Source organism: Sparus aurata, chromosome 2, assembly GCF_900880675.1.
Source record: "Sparus aurata chromosome 2, fSpaAur1.1, whole genome shotgun sequence".
Taxonomy (NCBI): domain Eukaryota; kingdom Metazoa; phylum Chordata; class Actinopteri; order Spariformes; family Sparidae; genus Sparus; species Sparus aurata.
Window position 1 is genome coordinate 12,556,386 of NC_044188.1, and position 19,109 is coordinate 12,575,494.

Sequence of the window (19,109 nt, forward strand, 5' to 3'; positions counted from 1 at the left end):
GTTCCTTCTGTGGTTTTTCTTTGTATACATAATATATATGCATTGTTGTGATATGAGAAATAAAGAACCACATTGTACTAGATGAGTATAGCAATAACTCATAAACAAATCTAACAAACAACAGCCAAATACAGTAAATTATATGTGAGTAAGTGAACAACTGAGGCTCTAATGATGAATTGATGATGGACAAACTTTTTTTTTGTTTTGTTTTTTCCATTTAGGCCACTGCATATTCAACCTACCCAAGAAACACAACATGTTACCCTTTGTGATGTCACACCTATTGTATCTGGGCGGTCTTAATCATGTTCTATAAATCAAGTGCGTCCTGAAATATCATTATTCATTCTATGTGACCAGAAAGGGCAGCTACTTTTTGTTTTGTTCAGCCATACAAATATTTAACATTTCTAAGCAGGAGCCATGGCATTACCAGCTGCAAAGCTTCTTATGTTTCTTTTTTTTATTTGGGGCAAACCTGGTTTAACTGCTGCTCTGGATAATTGTGTTTTCTTGGGGGGAGAGGAGAAAAACAGTCTGTACGAAGAAGGAGATGTAGTTATAGGGGGCTTATTCCCTCTACACTACAGCCCTGTGTCTTCTCTTCCAACATACACAATTAAACCAACACGTAGTATGTATAAGTAGTAAGTGAAAACTTGAATTAATTGTATAGTAGTTGGCTTTTGTAGTTGGTCTTCACAGTAGAGTACATGTCATTAGATTAGTGTTGAGAGGGTATCAGGATACTTGTGTTGTGATGAACTGTTTTGAACTTTTTTCCACAGTTACAGCTCTCGAGCTTTGCGCTGGATGCAGACAATGACTTTTGCAATCAAAGAGATCAACCAGCGCAGTGACCTCTTGCCACAGATCAAGCTGGGTTTCCACATCCTTGACAGTTCTGATGACATACCTGTGTCTCTGAGAGCATCTTTGCTGTTGGTGAATGGCCAGCCAGAGAGAGGCTACAGAACTGAAATCATGAACAGAGTCAAAGGTCAAAAAAGAAACACTGGTTCTAATTTAGGCTGTGCTGCCATACAAAGGACTGTGTCCCCAGTAATCATAGGAGATGCTGCCTCTGGGGTGTCTATGGCTCTGCTAAGAAGCCTGGGTTCTTTCCATATCCCAGTGGTGAGACTAACTGAGCGCTGTTGTATTAATTCTTTATTGTAATGAACTCAAATGCACTCAAATAACTTACTTATTACTAAATTATAACTTATAAAAGCTGAAAACAGCCCCATTTCAGCTTTATAAGTTTTAAAAAATGGTTTATTTGACTTGAGAAGTAATAATTTTCTCAACCCATGGAGAAAAACTTAATCCTTCAGCTAGTTGGAGAGAAAAATGCTGGAACATGGTTTTTACTGACATTGATGAGATACTTGTTGCTGTTGATTGGACTTTCAAATAAGCAGTACTTTGAGCTTATACTGTGAAAAAATTACAAAATCTTCTTTTCTTTTTAAAAAAAACCTATTGACCAAGAAATAGTCAACTATTCATATTTCAAAATCCACATTTTTACAACTGGGTAGTAGAGTCATCAAATTCCTTCTTTTTTTTTCCCTTTCAAATGCAGGTGGAATTCTGCACCACCTAATGCTTGAACGCTGGTATTGTTCTGTGAAATATGATGCTTGTTCAACAGCCTTTTCATGATCCAAATGGTGCAGAAGTTTAACTATTGTTTGTTATAATAACAGGTGAGCTATTTCGCATCCTGCAGCTGTCTGAGCAACCAAAGAGACTTCCCTACATTCATGCGCACAATGCCAAGTGACGCCTTCCAGATCAGAGCCCTGGCCCGTCTGGTTAGTTATTTTGGCTGGACCTGGGTGGGAGTCATTGGGGTGGAATCTGATTATGCTCGCTTTGCCATTCAGCTCTTTCTGCAGGAATCAGAGCAATATGGTGTGTGTGCTGCCTACACACACTTCTACCCTGTAGTCCTGAGTCATCAGGCTCTAGATGAGCTTATGGATATTATTCAGGTACCTATGTGGTGTGAATATCATTAATTTGAGTATATATGAGAACAGCTGTTGCACACCTTAAGATCAACAGTTGCATAGTTGCAACACAAAGGGCCAATAAACAAAGAGAAAATGCACAGTTTCAGCAATGAATGTAAAAACAGCCTCTTATAGTTAAGCACATACATCATTGTTTACAGTGAAACTCAAATAATCCACGGTGCTTTGTGCTTTGTTATATTAATTATATGTCATATAAAGTAGAAGATATCCAACACACAATCACAAAATCACATTTCTTAAAATTGTTGTAAAAATGTCATTAAATATTAACTATATGTGTATTTGAATGTTTAGATGGCATCCTCAAAGGTCATCATAAACTTCTCTGGTGAGTCGGAGATGAAGGGTATTCTTAAAGAGATCTATCGTCAGAATATAACTGGTCTGCAGTGGATCGCCAGTGAAGCTTGGTCCACTGCCAAATCACTCTGGGAAAAGTTTGGAGACTTAATGACAGGAACACTGGGATTTGCCATCCGGAGAGCTGATGTGATTCCAGGGCTAAAACAACACCTCACTAGTCTCAGGCCATCCGATATTCATGAATCAGCTTTCTTGGCAGAATACTGGGAGGAGTTGTTTAACTGTCGACTAAACGGGTCAGTGAATAGCCACTCTCATTGGGGCGACAACTTCCAAGACAGATTCCCATGTAAAGGGACAGTGGACTTAAATGATGTTTACTCTCCATATTCTGATGTAACACAGCTACGAGTGTCCTATAATGTCTACAAGGCTGTGTATCTGGTTGCCCATGCCTTGCAAGATATGAGTAACTGCATAGTTGGCCTGGGACCTTTTCTTAATGGCACCTGCGCAGACCCAAAGAAATTTAAACCTTGGCAGGTGAGACTTATTGTAGGTTAAGTTTTATTTTTACGTATAAAAAATGAAAAAAGGGGTGAAAAAGAAGTCAAATGCACCAGATTTAGTGTATCGATAATGTGTTTTTATTTTCACCTTCAGCTTCTCCACTACATGAAGCATGCAAATTTTTCAGCACTGGGGGAAAAAGTCAACTTTGACGATAATGGTGATCCCATTGCATATTATGACCTTTTGAACTGGCAAAGCAGGCCTGACGGGTCGCTAAATTTGATAAAAGTAGGTTTCTATGATGCCTCTTTGCCTGCTGGACAAAGCCTGGTCATAAATGACTCAGTAATTCAGTGGCCTGTTGGGAAGCAGGTGTGTTCACTGCAAACGGGATTGAGGCCATGTTTACCTCTTAGACTGTTGTATGTACTGTTGATTAATATATCAGCTAATTTGTTCTTGTTTATGTGTACTTTTAAACAAGCAGAAGAAAATGTCACCATCAAGTATAATCTACTCAAGCTAACATCAATTACAATGTTGCAACCACTAAGCCAACATTGTGATAATAATTTCAGTATAATTACCATGTGAATAGCTACATTTGTGAATGGGTGATAGCTGAGGTGATAACAGAGTGAAAATTATTTTTTACCAGTATAATTCAAGAATGTATTATTGTAGCTGAGCTCTTCAATTCAAAATATTTCTATAAAAATAAATCAGATTAGACCTTTAGTGAATTAGAGTCTTTAGAATATTGCTTAACAAAGAGGAGTGGTTATTATTGACTGAAATCAGGCTGAATTTTGCCTCTCAGGCTTCCCGGTCTGTGTGCAGTGACAGTTGTCCTCCAGGTTCCCGCATTGCCAGGAGAAAAGGGGAACCAATCTGCTGTTTCGACTGTGTCCCCTGTGCTGAGGGAGAAGTTAGCAATAAGACTGGTGTGTTGTCTTTTTTCACTTTTTCTCCTTGTAAGCGTGTCTTCTCAAAACTACAAAGTCCTCCTCTCTCCCCATCTACAGATTCTTTAGAGTGCCTACGCTGCTCAGCGGACTCATGGCCCAATGAAGACAGAGAACTCTGCATCCCAAAGACTATTGAGTTTCTGTCTTACCATGACTTAATGGGTATTGTGCTATGCATTGTATCTGTCCTTGGGGCTTGTATTTCCCTCTCTATCCTCACCATATTCTTCACATACAAAGACACACCACTTGTTCGGGCCAACAACATGGAATTGAGCTTCCTCCTATTAGTGTTTCTTGCTGTATGTTTCCTTGTTGGCCTGTTGTTCATTGGAGAGCCTTCAGACTGGCTTTGCTGCATTAGGTACCCAGCATTTGGAATCAGTTTTGCTCTCTGCATCTCATGCCTCCTAGCCAAGACAGTAGTTGTCCTAATGGCTTTTAGGTCCACACTGCCAGGAAGTAATGTCATGAAGTGGTTTGGACACAACCAGCAGAGAGCCAGCGCACTTTTAGGAACGGCTGTCCAGGTAGAGACACCTTCCATAAGTCCAGAAATCTTTTTTTTTTTCCAACTCAACTAAATCACACTGTTTTTCCCCTTCACTTAGGTAATAATCTGTCTGATATGGCTGCTCACCAGTCCACCTCATGCCAACAACAACACAGATTACCACAGTGCTACCATCATCATTGAGTGTGTTCCTGGTTCAGAGGTTGGCTTCTGGTGTGTTCTTGGATACATCGGGATCCTTGCCTGCATGTGCTTCCTGATGGCTTTTTTGGCTCGGAAGCTACCTGATAATTTTAATGAAGCAAAGTTCATCACCTTCAGCATGCTGATATTCTTTGCAGTGTGGATTACTTTTATCCCAGTTTATGTGAGCACAGCTGGGAAATACACAGTGGCTGTCCATATTTTTGCTATTTTAGCCTCAGCTTTTGGTCTCCTCTTTTGCATTTTTGCCCCAAAGTGCTATATCATAATACTGAAACCAGAAAAAAACAGCAAGAAAAACATGATGCAGAAATGAAAATGACAGTACTTTTCATGTGTTTATAATTTATTTCCATGCATAATAAAGCCATTTTGATTAAATACTTCTGTGTTGTCATATGAACTTTTAAAGGTTCCATAGTAACTTCTGAAAAACCCTTGTTATTAATGACACCAGTAGCTGTTACATAAACTACAATCAGCACCTGTTTGAATGAGCAGATGGGCATCAACTAAAACAGTGACATGATATACACAGGACTGAACGGTGAAATGAAAACTGAATGCCTTAAAATACGTTATAATTAACACAATATTACTACCTGGAATGTTCCTATATTTTATCTGGACCATTGGCCAACATTAATCTAACTTGCTTGCCAAATCACTCCATCAGCAGACTTTACACAGTAACCAACTTCAGACCTATGCCACACAGATAAGCCTAGCTTAGTTCACATTTAGCTTTTAATCTGCCCCTGCCTTGCATCCCTCTTAGCTAGAAGAAGGTGATCTTTAGTTATACGCCTTTGCCCTGTACATAATTTATTGTTGGCTATAATCGACAGTTGTCAAAATCTTTTTTTTTACATTTTGCAAATGTTAACATTAGCGAGCAAGCTACAGTTAGATTAGCCAGCTCGCAGTAACTTTCTTATCCTGCATGGCACGTGTGCTGGCCCGCCATGCCAGTAGCCAATGCAATGTTTGAACAGCCAATCTACTATCCAGATTAGCCCTGGAAATCTGGATCAGGTAGTTGACATGAGCCCCTCAAGACAGAATTTTGGTAACAATTTGCAAGCAAGCACAGGTAGCTACATGCTTTTCAAAAATGTTAACTTTGACTTTGTGTTGGAGTCTATGTTGTGGTAGGTGATGGTGATTTGTTGAAGTCTGCAAATTTTATTACTAAGCTAATTAAAAAAACGTTTTAACTAAGCTAGTTAAAAAGTGTACAGTATTTATATATACCATATCTATATAATTACAACTTCATTTAACACTGCATTCACATACACACAGGGAAATAATTTATTATGAAATGGTTTACAAAACATGCTACTGCTTCATTTAATGGTTTCATCAACTAACGTCCATCCATCCAAGTAATGATTAATAATTTCCATCCATGGTTTTCACAGAGAGTACTGTAAATCGTGTGCATCTCTAATGTCATAATATGTATGAATCAAATACATTTGATTTAAAGATGCAAAATCTGTTCTATAAAATGCTGATTAAAGTTACCATACTCATGTAACTACTTACAAGTAAGTGCCAGTGTGAAGCATCATTTATTAAGATAAAGTTATATTTTATTATTATTTCCCATTACATTTTTCTTTGTATTTTTCTCTGGCTTGATTAATATTATGTAACATTTCGGTGCAAAAATGCTAAGTAATAAGCCAAATGCTGAGGATAGAATTGCAAATATTTCAACAGCTACAGTGAACTTTCCAGGAGAGCTGACATATGCTGGGATAAAAGTAATCCAGACAGCACAGAATATCAGCATGCTAAATGTTATAAATTTGGCCTCATTAAAGTTATCAGGCAACTTTCTTGCTAGAAATGCCAGGATCAAACATATTATTGCAAGGATTCCTATGTACCCAAGAACTGCATAGAAAGCAGCTTCTGAGCCTGTGTTACATTCTAAAATGATCTTCTTATTGCTGTTTTTGAAAACCATGTCTGGGAAAGGAGGTTTTAAGGTAAGCCACAACACACATATCACTATCTGAATCAAAGTACAGAAGCAAACTATGATCCTTTGCTTTGCAGGACCAAACTTTCCTGCAACTTTGTTGCCAGGAATTGTGGCTTTGAAAGCCGTAACAACAACAATAGTTTTTCCCAAAACACAGGAAATACAAAGTGCAAATGTCACACCAAAAGCTGTGTGGCGCAGCATGCATGTCCAGACTGTAGGTCTGCCGAGGAAAGTGAGGGGACAGAGAAAACACAAAAAAAGTGAAACCAGAAGGAAGCAGCTGAGCTCAGAGTTGCTGGCCTTGATTACAGGAGTATCTCTGTAGCGGATGTAGGTCATCATCGTGGCCAAAGATAGGGAAGCTCCGAGCAAAGATATGACTGTGATAGCGGTTCCCATCGGCTCATGATATGTTAGGAACTCCACTGATTTAGGAATGCACTCATCTTTCCTTTCATTAGACCAGTATTCCTGTGGACAGGGTGTGCAGTCAGCGGAACCTGTCAAACATGAACCAAAAAAATAAGAACAGTGTCTAACCTCTGCAAATATGCAATATAGAGACAAAAAAATTATCCCACATCTCGCAGCACTGATAGTAACATTTCTAACAAAATGTAGGTAAAAACTAAATACACACTATGATATTGGATAATATTTGTTTGTTAAATATGGCATACATGCTTCTTATACCTGTTGAGTTGGCTATAGTTCCATCAGCGCATGTGATACAGTCAAAACAGCAGGAGGGTTTTCCCTTTATTTGAGCTGTTCTGGTTCCTACTGGACAAATATTAGAGCACACGGATGTCGGAACCTGTGAAAATAACGTTGAAACAGTCCAACAGTAATTCAGTGAAATTAATTAATTAATTTCAGGTTTACACAAGACACATACTTAAAACACTAAAAGCATCCATGATTACCATTTTCCCTGTCCTCCACACAATTTCTTCCTCCTGAATGCTGAGCCTATAATTGCCATTAACATCAGAGGCAAAATGTCCCAGTGTGACATGTTGCACTTGTCGGTCTATCAGTTGCCAGTTAATAATATCATAAGAAGCAGGAGGGTCACCATTGACATCAAAAAACACATCATCACCAAACTGATTCCTGAAATTCACCCTTTGAAGCTGATCAGTGACCTAAGAAAAGGAACAGAATGACTGTTATTTCTAAGTGTTCATATTAACATGATGACTTATACACTGACATATGTGTTATTTATTTTTAGACAATTGGAGGCACTGGGGATTTCACTTGCACTAATTCTCACCTGTTTGGGCTGAATTTCAGATGTATTCAGACATGGCCTCACAATCTTTCCTCCAACTGGTTGGCAGAATAACAGCTGATGAAGGGCATGTGCAATGGCATAAACGGCTTTATACACATTGTAGGACACTCTGAGCTGTGTTACATTGAAGAATACATCCTGGGAATGTATTAATGTCTCATTGCCTTTGCATATTTCATCCTTCACCTCAGTACCTGTGTTTTCCCCTTCTGACAGGAGTCTACAGCCGACCATAATCTCCCAGAAATTCTTCACAAAGGCTGCACTTGGATCAGTATAAGGACTAATGTCTGTAAGAAATGGTTTTAGATTTGGAATAGACATTTTTTGCACCACAAATCCTAGGGCTCCACCAAAAGCTTGGTAGATTTCAGGTGTGGAAGGTCGAGGTGCTGTTATCCAGGCCTCACTGGCAATCCACTGAATTCCTGTAATGTTCTGTTTCACAACCTCTTTCATTAAAGGGTAAAAGTCACCCTCTGGAACAAAAGCCAGGATGACGCTGACTGTTGACCTCTTGATCATTTCCACAACATCCAGAATTTTATCCATGGTGTAAGTGCGTAGAACTGTCCCAACAAATGCGACACAAACCCCCAGCTTTTTAACCTCCTCAGTAAATGCTAGGATTCCATTTCGCCCGTAATCATTGTCTGACTGTATGGCCCCAATCCACTGCCAACCAAAATGCTTGACAAGTGCTGCCAAAGCTTTTGCCTGGAAGTAGTCGCTGGGGATTGTTCTAAAAAATGTAGGATATTTAGCTCTGTCACTCAGGCAGGCACATGTTGAGAAGTAACTTACCTAAAAAGAGAACACCAAAAGAAGCCTCAAAACAAGAAGTAAAAAGCAAATATCAAGGAACACTCATGCAATAGAACCTTCAATTATTCTCTTACTATTGGTACTTGAAATGGTCCGAGAGTTCCAGCCACTGCTAAAGACTGAGATGATCCTGACTCTGCTATCAGGGCAGATATAGCCGGAGGACAAGGGGAAGTCAAATCTATCTCTTCTGGTCTACTAGCCAGTGTTAGTGCAGCACGTAACGTATTTGTGGGGGATGCGCAAGAGTTAAGGATCCTATAGCCAAGAGATATGTTTGGCAGGAGAGCAGGATCATTGTTGATTTCTTCAATTGCAAATATCATCACTTGGGTCCACCGAAAAGCTCTCAGGTCAAATCTAGAAAGGCATTGTTGATTTAATTAGGTTGTAAGATTAGAAAGCTGCAGCTGTACATGTACGTACAATGACAACAACGTAGATAAGCGTACAGGAACATGTATGCAGTATGGAAAAGTGAGATGGATTCAAACTTACCCTGCACACTTCACTCCAGGTGGCTCGCTCTCAAATGTCGAAGTGCTACTTATCTCTTTGTTGAAAGCTGGGAAAATCCCCCCAATCATTATGTCTCCCTTTTTGAACAAACTTGGCATGTTAAATCTACCAAGCAGATCACAACCAAAAACTGTGTCCGGGTAGAGAACAAACAGAAATGAGATAATAGCTCTCTGCAGCTCATGCATGTTTGCAAGGCATGTTTTAAAAGAGAGGACACAGCTCTTATAACAAGTGTGTAAGATGCAGGTAGACAAGCTCTCTTCATAAATGGTTGATTTATTTCCCAGAGGGCAACAAGGAAAGGTCTACTCTCTGTATTCAGGCCACATGCACAAGTTAATGATAATGTAATGATACAATGGATGAGATGGATATGCCACAGCTAATTTAATTTATAAAAACTGCCTGTGATATAATGACCCTTACAATAATAAATAAGCTTATACCTCACCACTCATGAAGAAAGTGAGGTGACCAGATGGCAATAGTTCAATAAATGTTAATGATATGCGTTACTAAAATGTTAAGACAAAGACATCTTTGGGTTGATTACAGAACATTCCGTCGCCAACTATACTCATAAGATGTAATACAATGTACTTTGTATCAAATTATATAAAACTAGGTATAACATGGTCTTTCTTAGATAGTAAACAAGGACAGTTACAACTAACATCAACTAACACGATGTAATAAGCCATTATTTGTTGTTGAGGAGCTACCAAATATAACTATGTTGCTGATTAACTTCTAAAAAAGAAAATGTGTAAAAGGGTAGAAACTAAAGATGGTCTTTGCTTTATTTTGCAGTGAAACTTCTTTTGTAATGTGTCGCTAATGGACCTCAAAGAAAGTCAAATAATATGCTAACAAGGTAGTAATTAGCAACAAATTACCCTGTACTAAAATGAAACTATGTCAAATAAAGCCCAAATGAGTGAATCATCCTCTGAGCCTTGATTTATTTCTGATCATTATTAATAGGGCACTTTATTTGTCAAATTACAGCCCAGGGTGTAATTTGGTCCGGGTTGGTTATTTGGTAGTGAGGGTAGTGTGTCTGATAAATTTATTTCTGATCTGCTAAGTTTTTTGTAATTGTATGTTCTTGTATGTAATAGTATAAGACACAAAATATGCAGACTATCTTAATAAGGCCTATGACGGCCTTCAAAAAAAACAATACAATCTCCAAAAAATCAATATGAGGCAACGCATTAATAAATCTTGAGGTAAACGACTACAGTGATTCTGCATTGCTATTTAGCGTGATTCCAACAAAGAAGCTGTCTACATTTTAATTGGACAATAGGCCTCAAGTTGACTCTGGCTCACTCACCTCGAGCAACAAGTTACAATAGCAGTTGTCAAGATGGACATCATTTACCACTTTGGCTGTCACAGCTGTCTCTAGGCTCATAGGGAGATCTCTATCTAATCAGCCCAGGGACACTGGCAGCAAAGGGGCTCCGGAGTATGACTAACACTGAGAGTAGCAGCAGACGACCAGGACAGAAGCAGAAGGGGTCAGTGTGTTTGATGGGTTCAAGGCTGTATCTCATCGCAGACTCCATTATCATGATAGGCATGATAGGCTGTTTATCAGCAAAGGCTTATTTGCTATGTGCTTTTGCATTTTATGCACACACATTACACTATTTAAGTGTAATGTGTGTGCATTTAATCAACTCTTAGGTGAACGGCTTAGACCAGCTCAGTTTGGAAATTGTCCTGATCTGACTTTTTGCTGTGAATTGGCACTATACAAATAAAGAATGGATGATTGATTAATTGATGATGGATTATTGCTATGAATGACTTGTCTATCAGAGTGGCTGAGACACACCATTAAATCCCATCAAAAGGAGTTTGAAGCTGTATTTAGATAAAATATCAACATAATGTTGCTACAGATCTTCTTTTTTCATCAACAGTTGTTCGATAAATTGAAATGAGCAATGATCAGAATCAAAACTAAATCTGAAATCTAAATATTAACAGTCAACTGAGTTTTTAATAGTGATGTACAAACTGTTTAAAGTACCTATCATTCAGTTCACCAATGCCGCAGCAAACCAACTATGGATATTCGGAAGATCACCTAAAAAATGTTAGTGACACATCTGTACCATTCATACTGAAAGCAATGCTTATCAAGTGGAGTGATGAAAACATGTTTTTTGCAAAGTGTTTTTGGAATTAAAATGAAACTCTTGCCAAAAAGCAACCTAGGCTTTATTTGTGATTGTATATGAGTCAAACCTTCGTGTAAAAGCATAATTTCGACGAAAAAGGCACTTTGAAGATTTACAATAGTTTCGTTTTTGGGCAAGCTAATTTTCAATGGAGTGCAGGGGAACTCGTATGCTAGCATTAAAATCGCTATTTTTAAAACACTAAGAAGGCTCGACATAACATGAACCTTTCTCTCGTAGTATCAGCAGGGTCTCTACGCATGAACACAAGCATTGACAACATTGTTTGTGTACACAGCATTTACTAAAAAGAAGGTTTTTAAACAACTCACATTAGAAGCTGCGTCTCCGGTGCACCACCGGTGCGGGTTTGACTCATATACAATCACAAATAAAGCCTAGGTTGCTTTTTGGCGAGAGCTATCAAGTACTAATTAATAGCTACCTAACCAACTAACTGACACATTGATGGCAGATATTGATGGAGGAAAGATTGTTTTCTGCTCCCTATTATTTTGACATTTACAATATTACTTACTTTGCTCTAGAATACCCCACTGCACAGTTGCAAGTTGAAACATTTTGGTTTATTTGAATAGATTGTATACGGTATGATTAAAAAAAAAAAAAAACACAGGAAAGAACACGAGTCAGTGTATTTAATTTATTCAACACATCACAACAAGGTCATGATTTAGGCTCCAACAATGTCTTGTGTTTTTACATTATCTATCAGACCATTCAGTTTATTCATGGCCACAGTAGTGCTATTTGTTTAAGAGGATACTAAACTATAGATTAAAGAGTTATTGGTTGTATTTTCCTCATCATATGTTTTTTTGAGTTTTGTTCTGGTCTGAAGATAATAATGTAACATTTTGGGGAAAAAATGCATGCCAGCAGACCGAAGCTGGATGCCAGGATTGCAAATATCTCCACAGCTACAGTAAACTTGCCAGGAGAGCTGACATATGCTGGGATGAATGTGATCCAGACGGCACAGAATATCAGCATGCTGAAGGTTATCAGTTTGGCCTCATTAAAACTGTCTGGCAGCTTCCTAGCAAGAAAAGCAAGTATAAAACACAAGAGAGCAAGAAGTCCAATATAACTCAACACAGCCCAGAATCCAACAGCTGAACCCAGTGCACACTCTAAGATTATCTTTTCTTTATAGTATTTCATGTTCATCTTTGGAAATGGTGGGCTGATCGTCAGCCAAAGGATGCAAATCACAACCTGAATGAGAGTGAAAGTCAGAACACTGAGTCTCTGCTGTGTAGGACCAAACCATTTCATCACATTGCTTCCTGGAAGTGTTGCTCTGAAGGCCATTAAAACCACTATAGTTTTGCCAAGAACACAAGAGATACAGAGGACAAAGGTGATCCCAAATGCTGTGTGTCGCAGCATGCAGGACCACTCGGATGGCCGGCCAATGAAGGTCAGGGAACACAGGAAACACAGTTTTAATGAAAAGAGAAGCAAAAAACTCAGTTCAGAGTTGTTGGCTTTAACATTGGGAGTCTCTTTATGAGTCAAAAAAATGATCGATGTCAGAAGGGATAGAAATACACCGACACAGCCAAATCCAGTTAAAAGTGCCCCCATGACCTCTTTGTAAGACAGGTATTCAGTAGGTTTTGGAAGACACTGATCCTTCTTTTCATTTGGCCAGAATTCAGGCGGACAGATCAAACAGTCTGGAGAATCTGTTAAAACAGTGAAATCACACAAAAAATCAAACAGAAATACAATTACAACTTGTTAAAATACAATCAAACCATGTTTTATTAATATTCTTGTATCATGCATTTGAATGTATCACCTTTGAATATATACTGAAGACAACACACATGACTAAAATTCAATTCGAAAATTCTTACTGACCTGTCTGATTACTTATTGTTCCCTCAGGGCATTCAAAACAGTCAAAACAGCAAACAGGCTTAAACTTGTTCGTGGCCTTACGAGTCCCTGGTGGGCACGGTTCTCTGCAGACAGACCTTGGCACCTGATAAGGCAAACACAGGATGTAAAAGTCAATAATACAACCAAGTTTTGGGCATCACTGACATTGCATCATTCAGCTGTCATCCAAAATGAGATAACAAAAATGAGATTCTCTCAACACTCCAGGGTTAGACATGCAACTTTCCACTGTCTTTACCCGATCACTGTTTCCTCCCCAAACTATGTTGCTGTTGTCTTTTAGTTTAAAATGTTTCCCGTCTGGAAAAGAGGTATCGTATTGACCAATATTCACAATCTCGGCAGAGCCATCTTCTTTTATCTGCCAGTTAACTAAGTCATACTGGGCAACTGAGTCTCCATTTTCATCAAAGAAAACCTTGGCCCCATTCTGTGTCGTGAAGTTCACATACTTAATATGTTCCAACACCTTCAGAGAGACAATATGATGCATTTTGGTCTCAATACAACAAGCAAGCAAAAGATAAACCATCAAGGCATTTTGTAATCAAACTGAACCTTTAATGAAAATGATTTAATACAAACAAATTGATTAGAACGTACTAGCTTAGGCTGAACTTCACTCTTGTTCACACAGGGCTTTCCTGTTGTGGGATTAGACCCATTCTCACATTGCAGTAGTGCATGAAGGGCATATGCCACCAAGTACACAGCTTTGTACACATTATTCTCAGGCCTGAAATGTGTCACATCTGTGTAGTCAGAGGACACTGTCCTGAGATCTTCTGTGCCAGTGCACATAGCAGAGGTATTTGATGGAGAGAAGCTGCAGTCAAAGAACTTCTCCCAGATAGCTTTTATGATATCACTCTGTTGTTCATCAGAAGGTTTCAAGCTGAGTAAGAATTCACCAAGACCTGGTATGGATGCCTGAGGGAGAGCAAAGCCCATTGCTCCCTGTAAAATGTTGTTTCTCTCAACAGATGCCAGATCTGCTTGTGTGATCCAAGACTCACTGCCGACCCACTGCTTTCCAGTTATGTTATAATTCTCCATTTTGGACAGGAACGTTTTTGTGACGGACAAGGACATAAACAACAGGACCACCTTTGATGAGGATTCCCTCAGTGTCTCTACAATAGCATTCAACTTTGAAGTGATTTGAGATGTCTTAGAGAAAGGTAATCTGTATTCAACACATATGCCCACCTTCATTGCTTCCTTAGTGAATTCAGCTGTCCCTTGCTCTGCATACAGTTGTTCAGAATGAATTATCCCCACCCATTGCCAGTCAAAATATTTCATAAACTGCACCAGACCGATGATTTGGAAGTGGTCACTTGGCACAGTTCTGAAGAAGGTGGGGTATAGTCTTATAGTTACTCAAACAAGCACAGGTTGAAAGATGGCTAACCTAAAAAAGACATGCAAACTACACTATATATACATATATACATATATGGACATTAATATTATATATAACAAAAACAAATAGAATGTTAAACAAGGATAGATTGCAGTTATATGCCATTTTTTTTTCTCACCTGAGGAACAGACAGCGGACTTAGTTGGCTGTTTATGTCTTTACTCACTCCTGAGGATGAATGGCCTAAAAAAGCCTGGATCTGACCTCTGCAGCCTTTCAAATTCTCTCCATTTACAGCTTCTACAGCTGCTCGTAAAAGGTTTTCATTTCCACAACCATTGTACAGCCTATAGCCAAGACTCACTCCAGGAAGGAGCTTAGTATCCCTGTTGATCTCCTCCACAGTAAAAATCACTGTCCTGGCAAACTTTAATTCTCTGTCATTCCACCTGTAAAGAAGTGGTAAGGGTTGACACATTACTGACAAGCAAGTTATTACAGCAAATCATTCTGCAACATGTCAGAGTGGTGCATAAAAAATGTTATTGTGCTATGACATTGCATAAATGTTTACCATATTCAAGTCACTTACTTTTTGCAGTATGCATATGGAATTGCTTGGTAGCCATTATCAATCAGTGTGCGTGTACTAGTTATAGAGAAAACTCCTCCAATCATAAGATCAGCTTCTTTTGAAAATTCCATGAACCCTGTCTGTCCGATCAATTTGCATGCATGGTTCTCTGACTTTGTTACTGCCAGCAGAGTGAATACAGCATTAATTATCCAACCCATCACGAGCTTCCCTCCCCTCCAATGAAACAAACCCTGACCTTGGGCCTTTCCTTTATAGTGCATTGCACTGCCTGTGGGAATAAACTGTTCTTCAGTCTGATGGTTTTAGATCTGATAGATATATATCTCTTCGCAGAGGGCAGGGGGGAGGTAATGTCCGTGGTGAGTGGGGTCCTTAACAATACCACTGGCCTTCTTTTGGAGTCAATCAGTGTAGTGTAATCCCAATGACATGTGCTGCTGCCCTCACCACCCGCTGCAGGTCCTTCCTGCCATGTGTTTTGCATATCCGTGAGCTAATAATGTGAGCAACATCATTGTTTGTTTGTTCTCTCCGCAATTCAGTACCTTTTTATGAGACTGAATTATTGAATTGGCTATCATTTCCCTTCTTAAGGTTGGTGCCCCTGAGGTGATCTAATGTCAATTGGAGCTTATTTTTATCATAATCAATAAGTATCCCTGATCATGTCATTGATAGCCACATTTACCCAAATGCTAGTTTAATGTTGCATAAAGTGCTACAGTGGGCAGCAGGCACTTGCACACATAAGGCCCAAGGGATGCTTGAGCCCCTGCCCTTTTTGCCACGTATTATAAAGTGCCCTTTTTGTGTGGTTTTTTTAACTAGTGCAGTGCCCGTAAGAAAAGTGTATTCCTATAAAAAAGTGGGAGGTTAAGCAGCTTTTTCATGGATGGCCAAATGAGGCTGTGTTTGAAGGTGGGATGTCAGGGATATTTAGGTTTGTTGTGAAATCCGATATTCCAGGGTATAATTGGCTGTTTTTGACTATTTTTGATTTTGCCATTATATTTCACCTTAAAAACTATTTACTTGGTGTCATTATTTTCAGCACAACCTCACATGTGTGACTGTACAGATCTTTTTTCATTTTGACATACTGTATTAACACAATGGACCTAAAATCACAAAAAAAAACATAAAATCCGAGTAGAAAAAGTTAGATTTTTTTACTGTGAAAACCACAAATATGTTTAACAAACCATTTTTTTTTTTTTACTTGCAAATATAAATTGTCATTTGCTAAATTTGTGCATACATTTAAAAAATGTACAAAGTTATATGTAACTATTTACATTTAAATGCAGGCAATGCTCAGGTCTGCCTGAGCTCCTTCCAGCTGAATAAATAGCTGGACTGCCTGCTCCACATTCAGCTTCTCCTCATTCTGACTCATTAAACAAAAAACCGTCTCCACTACACACTAAACACACTACACCAAACACTACATAACACACTAACTACACACTCCAAACACGCTAAATGTCACAAATCTCTCAACTCTCAATATCGCTGTCTACACACCGACCGTCGTTGCATGTCAATCATCCGCCTAGGTCCCTCCCACAACTTCCTGTTCCTCAACAACCAAACTTGCTGCTTGGACACTTTCGTGACAAAAGCCCGTTTTTACCGTTTCTTCTGCACCAGACACAAAGCAAACGTGACGGCAATGTTCGCGAAAAAGCGTGGCGGACATTATTTACCCTAGGTCCGGTTGTGGCCGTGCCGGTCCGTCGCCTCGGGAGGTGGGCCGTGTAGCTAGCCGCTAGCGGCTAGTGGCTAGCTAGCGGCTAGCTACACACGAACATCCACAGATTCCGATTCCACTTTGTTGTCCGCGCGTCTTCGGATCTCCTCAGACCCGAACAAACTCGGTCCGGACTCGTTTAATCTCATTAATCCACAGCAGTCAGTTTAGATGCACAGAACAGAACGGACCGAACTGCGGCAAAATCCCGGTCCAGCTCGCGCCGCTGTAGGTATAAATCCGCTTGTTTCTTCAGGTATGTCGTGGGCTTGAGCTCTGCAGTGATTGGCTCTGATGCGCACGTGACTGTGGTGGCTCTGGTGGACAATGCTCAGCGGAATTTGTAAAGCAATTATGAAATAATTTATTCACGGTATTATTGCAGTCCAAACAAATGCTTAGATGCACACCACTGAACCACGCAGCAGCCATGTTGAAAGTCTCGGGTCAGTGTGATCCTGATCCGCAGAGATATTTGACTAACAGACACACACACACACACAGACAGACAGAGATTCCATGCATTTATAGATAGATTAATAAATAAATTCCTGTTGTGCATAGGGATGTGAAAAAACGGCGGTATAAAAACGCCACGGTTATCTACCGTATGAATTTCGTACGTAATAGGTGTTGTGTGTGTGTTGAGCCTCAAGCCGCCTCTCTGTCCGCTGCTCCACTCTGTCTCTTGCAGAGAAGAGAGAGAGGGAGAGAGAGAGAGAGAGAGAGAGAGAGAGAGAGAGAGAGAGAGCTGCCTCATCGAGAACTCCACCATGCACGTAGATGACACGTGACAGTAGAGCGACTTGAACCTTTGTGAGTTATAAATCAATTAACTTAACTTCCTTGTGGGGGCTAACAAGTCACCTTCCACTTATTTAACGTGCTTAAATATGAGTCATATTTCTGAAGAGCACCCATTTGTGCTTATTAAGCTATGCTATATGCTTGTTAATGAGAGTTAGAACAATCTGACAGCTGTGTCGGCTGTTTATCTCAAATCTCAAACTTCTATCAGATATTGAGTTTACTGCAACTTTGCTGTTGTAAACATTGCTGTTCCTACTTACAGTAGCAGTCACAGTAGTCATTTCTTGGTTTTGTCACATTTTTAGATGTGTAGCCTGTATTTCTAGTTTGCACTTGCTCAATAAATAGCCTAATAATAAACCAGTGTTTTATTGCTTTTTAAGAATTGTAGCTGAATTGCATGTCTTCCAAACCTCAGTATTATAATGTGAATAAAATCATGTTGACAATAATTTGTTGACACAAAATAAATGGCAATTGCATATCACTCACAGCTACACAGGATACACAGCTAAGTAGTTAGCTTTCTATAAGTACTGTTTATTCATTTTACATTAATTAATCTACATTTCGCGCGCACGTACTGCCCTTTCCTGACTTTGAGCCCCTGCCCCTCTATAATCATGTGCACGTCCCTGGTGGGCAGCCAGGGAGTAGGCTATAATCATCTGTTTCCTGTGAGACAAAATGCGGGAACTTCCTGTCTTTCTGTGCCACGTTAAAATGCATTCTTTAGGTTGATGGTGGGGAACCATTTGCAAAGCTGATCCAATAACAGTATCTGCCTAGCATACAGAATGACTATGACACAATGTACCCCACTGTCTGTCGTAGACACTGCTTGTTTCCATATAAGTTCATGGACCTCAATGGAACGGAAATCCATCTCCTCCCAAGAGGACTGATTCATCTCCTCGGTGCCAATGAATAGAGGAGGAATGTGTCGGTCACTCTGTCAATGTGCAGCTTGTTGGAATTAAATAATTTTGAATGCAGTAATTAACATATCATTATGAGAGAGGAGGGGAGATTCCCCTTCACCTAAGGTGGGAGGGCCTGTTAGTATTAGAACAGGCCAGGAAGTCATATGAGGGGCAGTTCCCTTCGCCTGAGGTGTTAACAGGATGGTAGATAGGATGACATGTATAGTCCATCAGCACATAATCACAAGCTGCTCTATAAATGCCACAGTCAAAGCAAGGTGCAATACTTCTCAGAGAGGGAATAATGCCACAAAAATGTCGGCATCGACCTGCACGGTG

At 39.5% G+C, this 19,109-nt stretch overlaps 3 protein-coding genes across 3 annotated transcripts; 1 reads left to right on the top strand and 2 right to left on the bottom strand.

Moving 5' to 3' along the window:
* The first annotated feature begins 426 nt into the window (after nucleotides 1-426).
* Nucleotides 427-4,866, top strand: LOC115572078 (extracellular calcium-sensing receptor-like). Its single transcript, XM_030401879.1, has 8 exons — nucleotides 427-647; nucleotides 792-1,140; nucleotides 1,716-2,003; nucleotides 2,343-2,894; nucleotides 3,015-3,236; nucleotides 3,685-3,808; nucleotides 3,890-4,362; nucleotides 4,444-4,866. The coding sequence occupies exons 1-8, from the start codon at nucleotides 427-429 to the stop codon at nucleotides 4,864-4,866; spliced, it is 2,652 nt and encodes an 883-aa protein (XP_030257739.1).
* A 1,275-nt stretch (nucleotides 4,867-6,141) lies between these two features.
* Nucleotides 6,142-9,261, bottom strand: LOC115572080 (extracellular calcium-sensing receptor-like). Its single transcript, XM_030401893.1, has 6 exons — nucleotides 9,173-9,261; nucleotides 8,749-9,034; nucleotides 8,081-8,653; nucleotides 7,575-7,697; nucleotides 7,243-7,366; nucleotides 6,142-7,049 (listed from the first exon to the last, which is right to left on the bottom strand). The coding sequence occupies exons 1-6, from the start codon at nucleotides 9,259-9,261 to the stop codon at nucleotides 6,142-6,144; spliced, it is 2,103 nt and encodes a 700-aa protein (XP_030257753.1).
* Nucleotides 9,262-12,189: 2,928 nt separating this feature from the next.
* On the bottom strand, nucleotides 12,190-14,379 carry LOC115572089 (extracellular calcium-sensing receptor-like). The gene is made up of 4 exons (XM_030401906.1): nucleotides 13,927-14,379; nucleotides 13,562-13,792; nucleotides 13,282-13,405; nucleotides 12,190-13,103 (listed from the first exon to the last, which is right to left on the bottom strand). The coding sequence occupies exons 1-4, from the start codon at nucleotides 14,377-14,379 to the stop codon at nucleotides 12,190-12,192; spliced, it is 1,722 nt and encodes a 573-aa protein (XP_030257766.1).
* Between the last annotated feature and the right edge of the window lie 4,730 nt (nucleotides 14,380-19,109).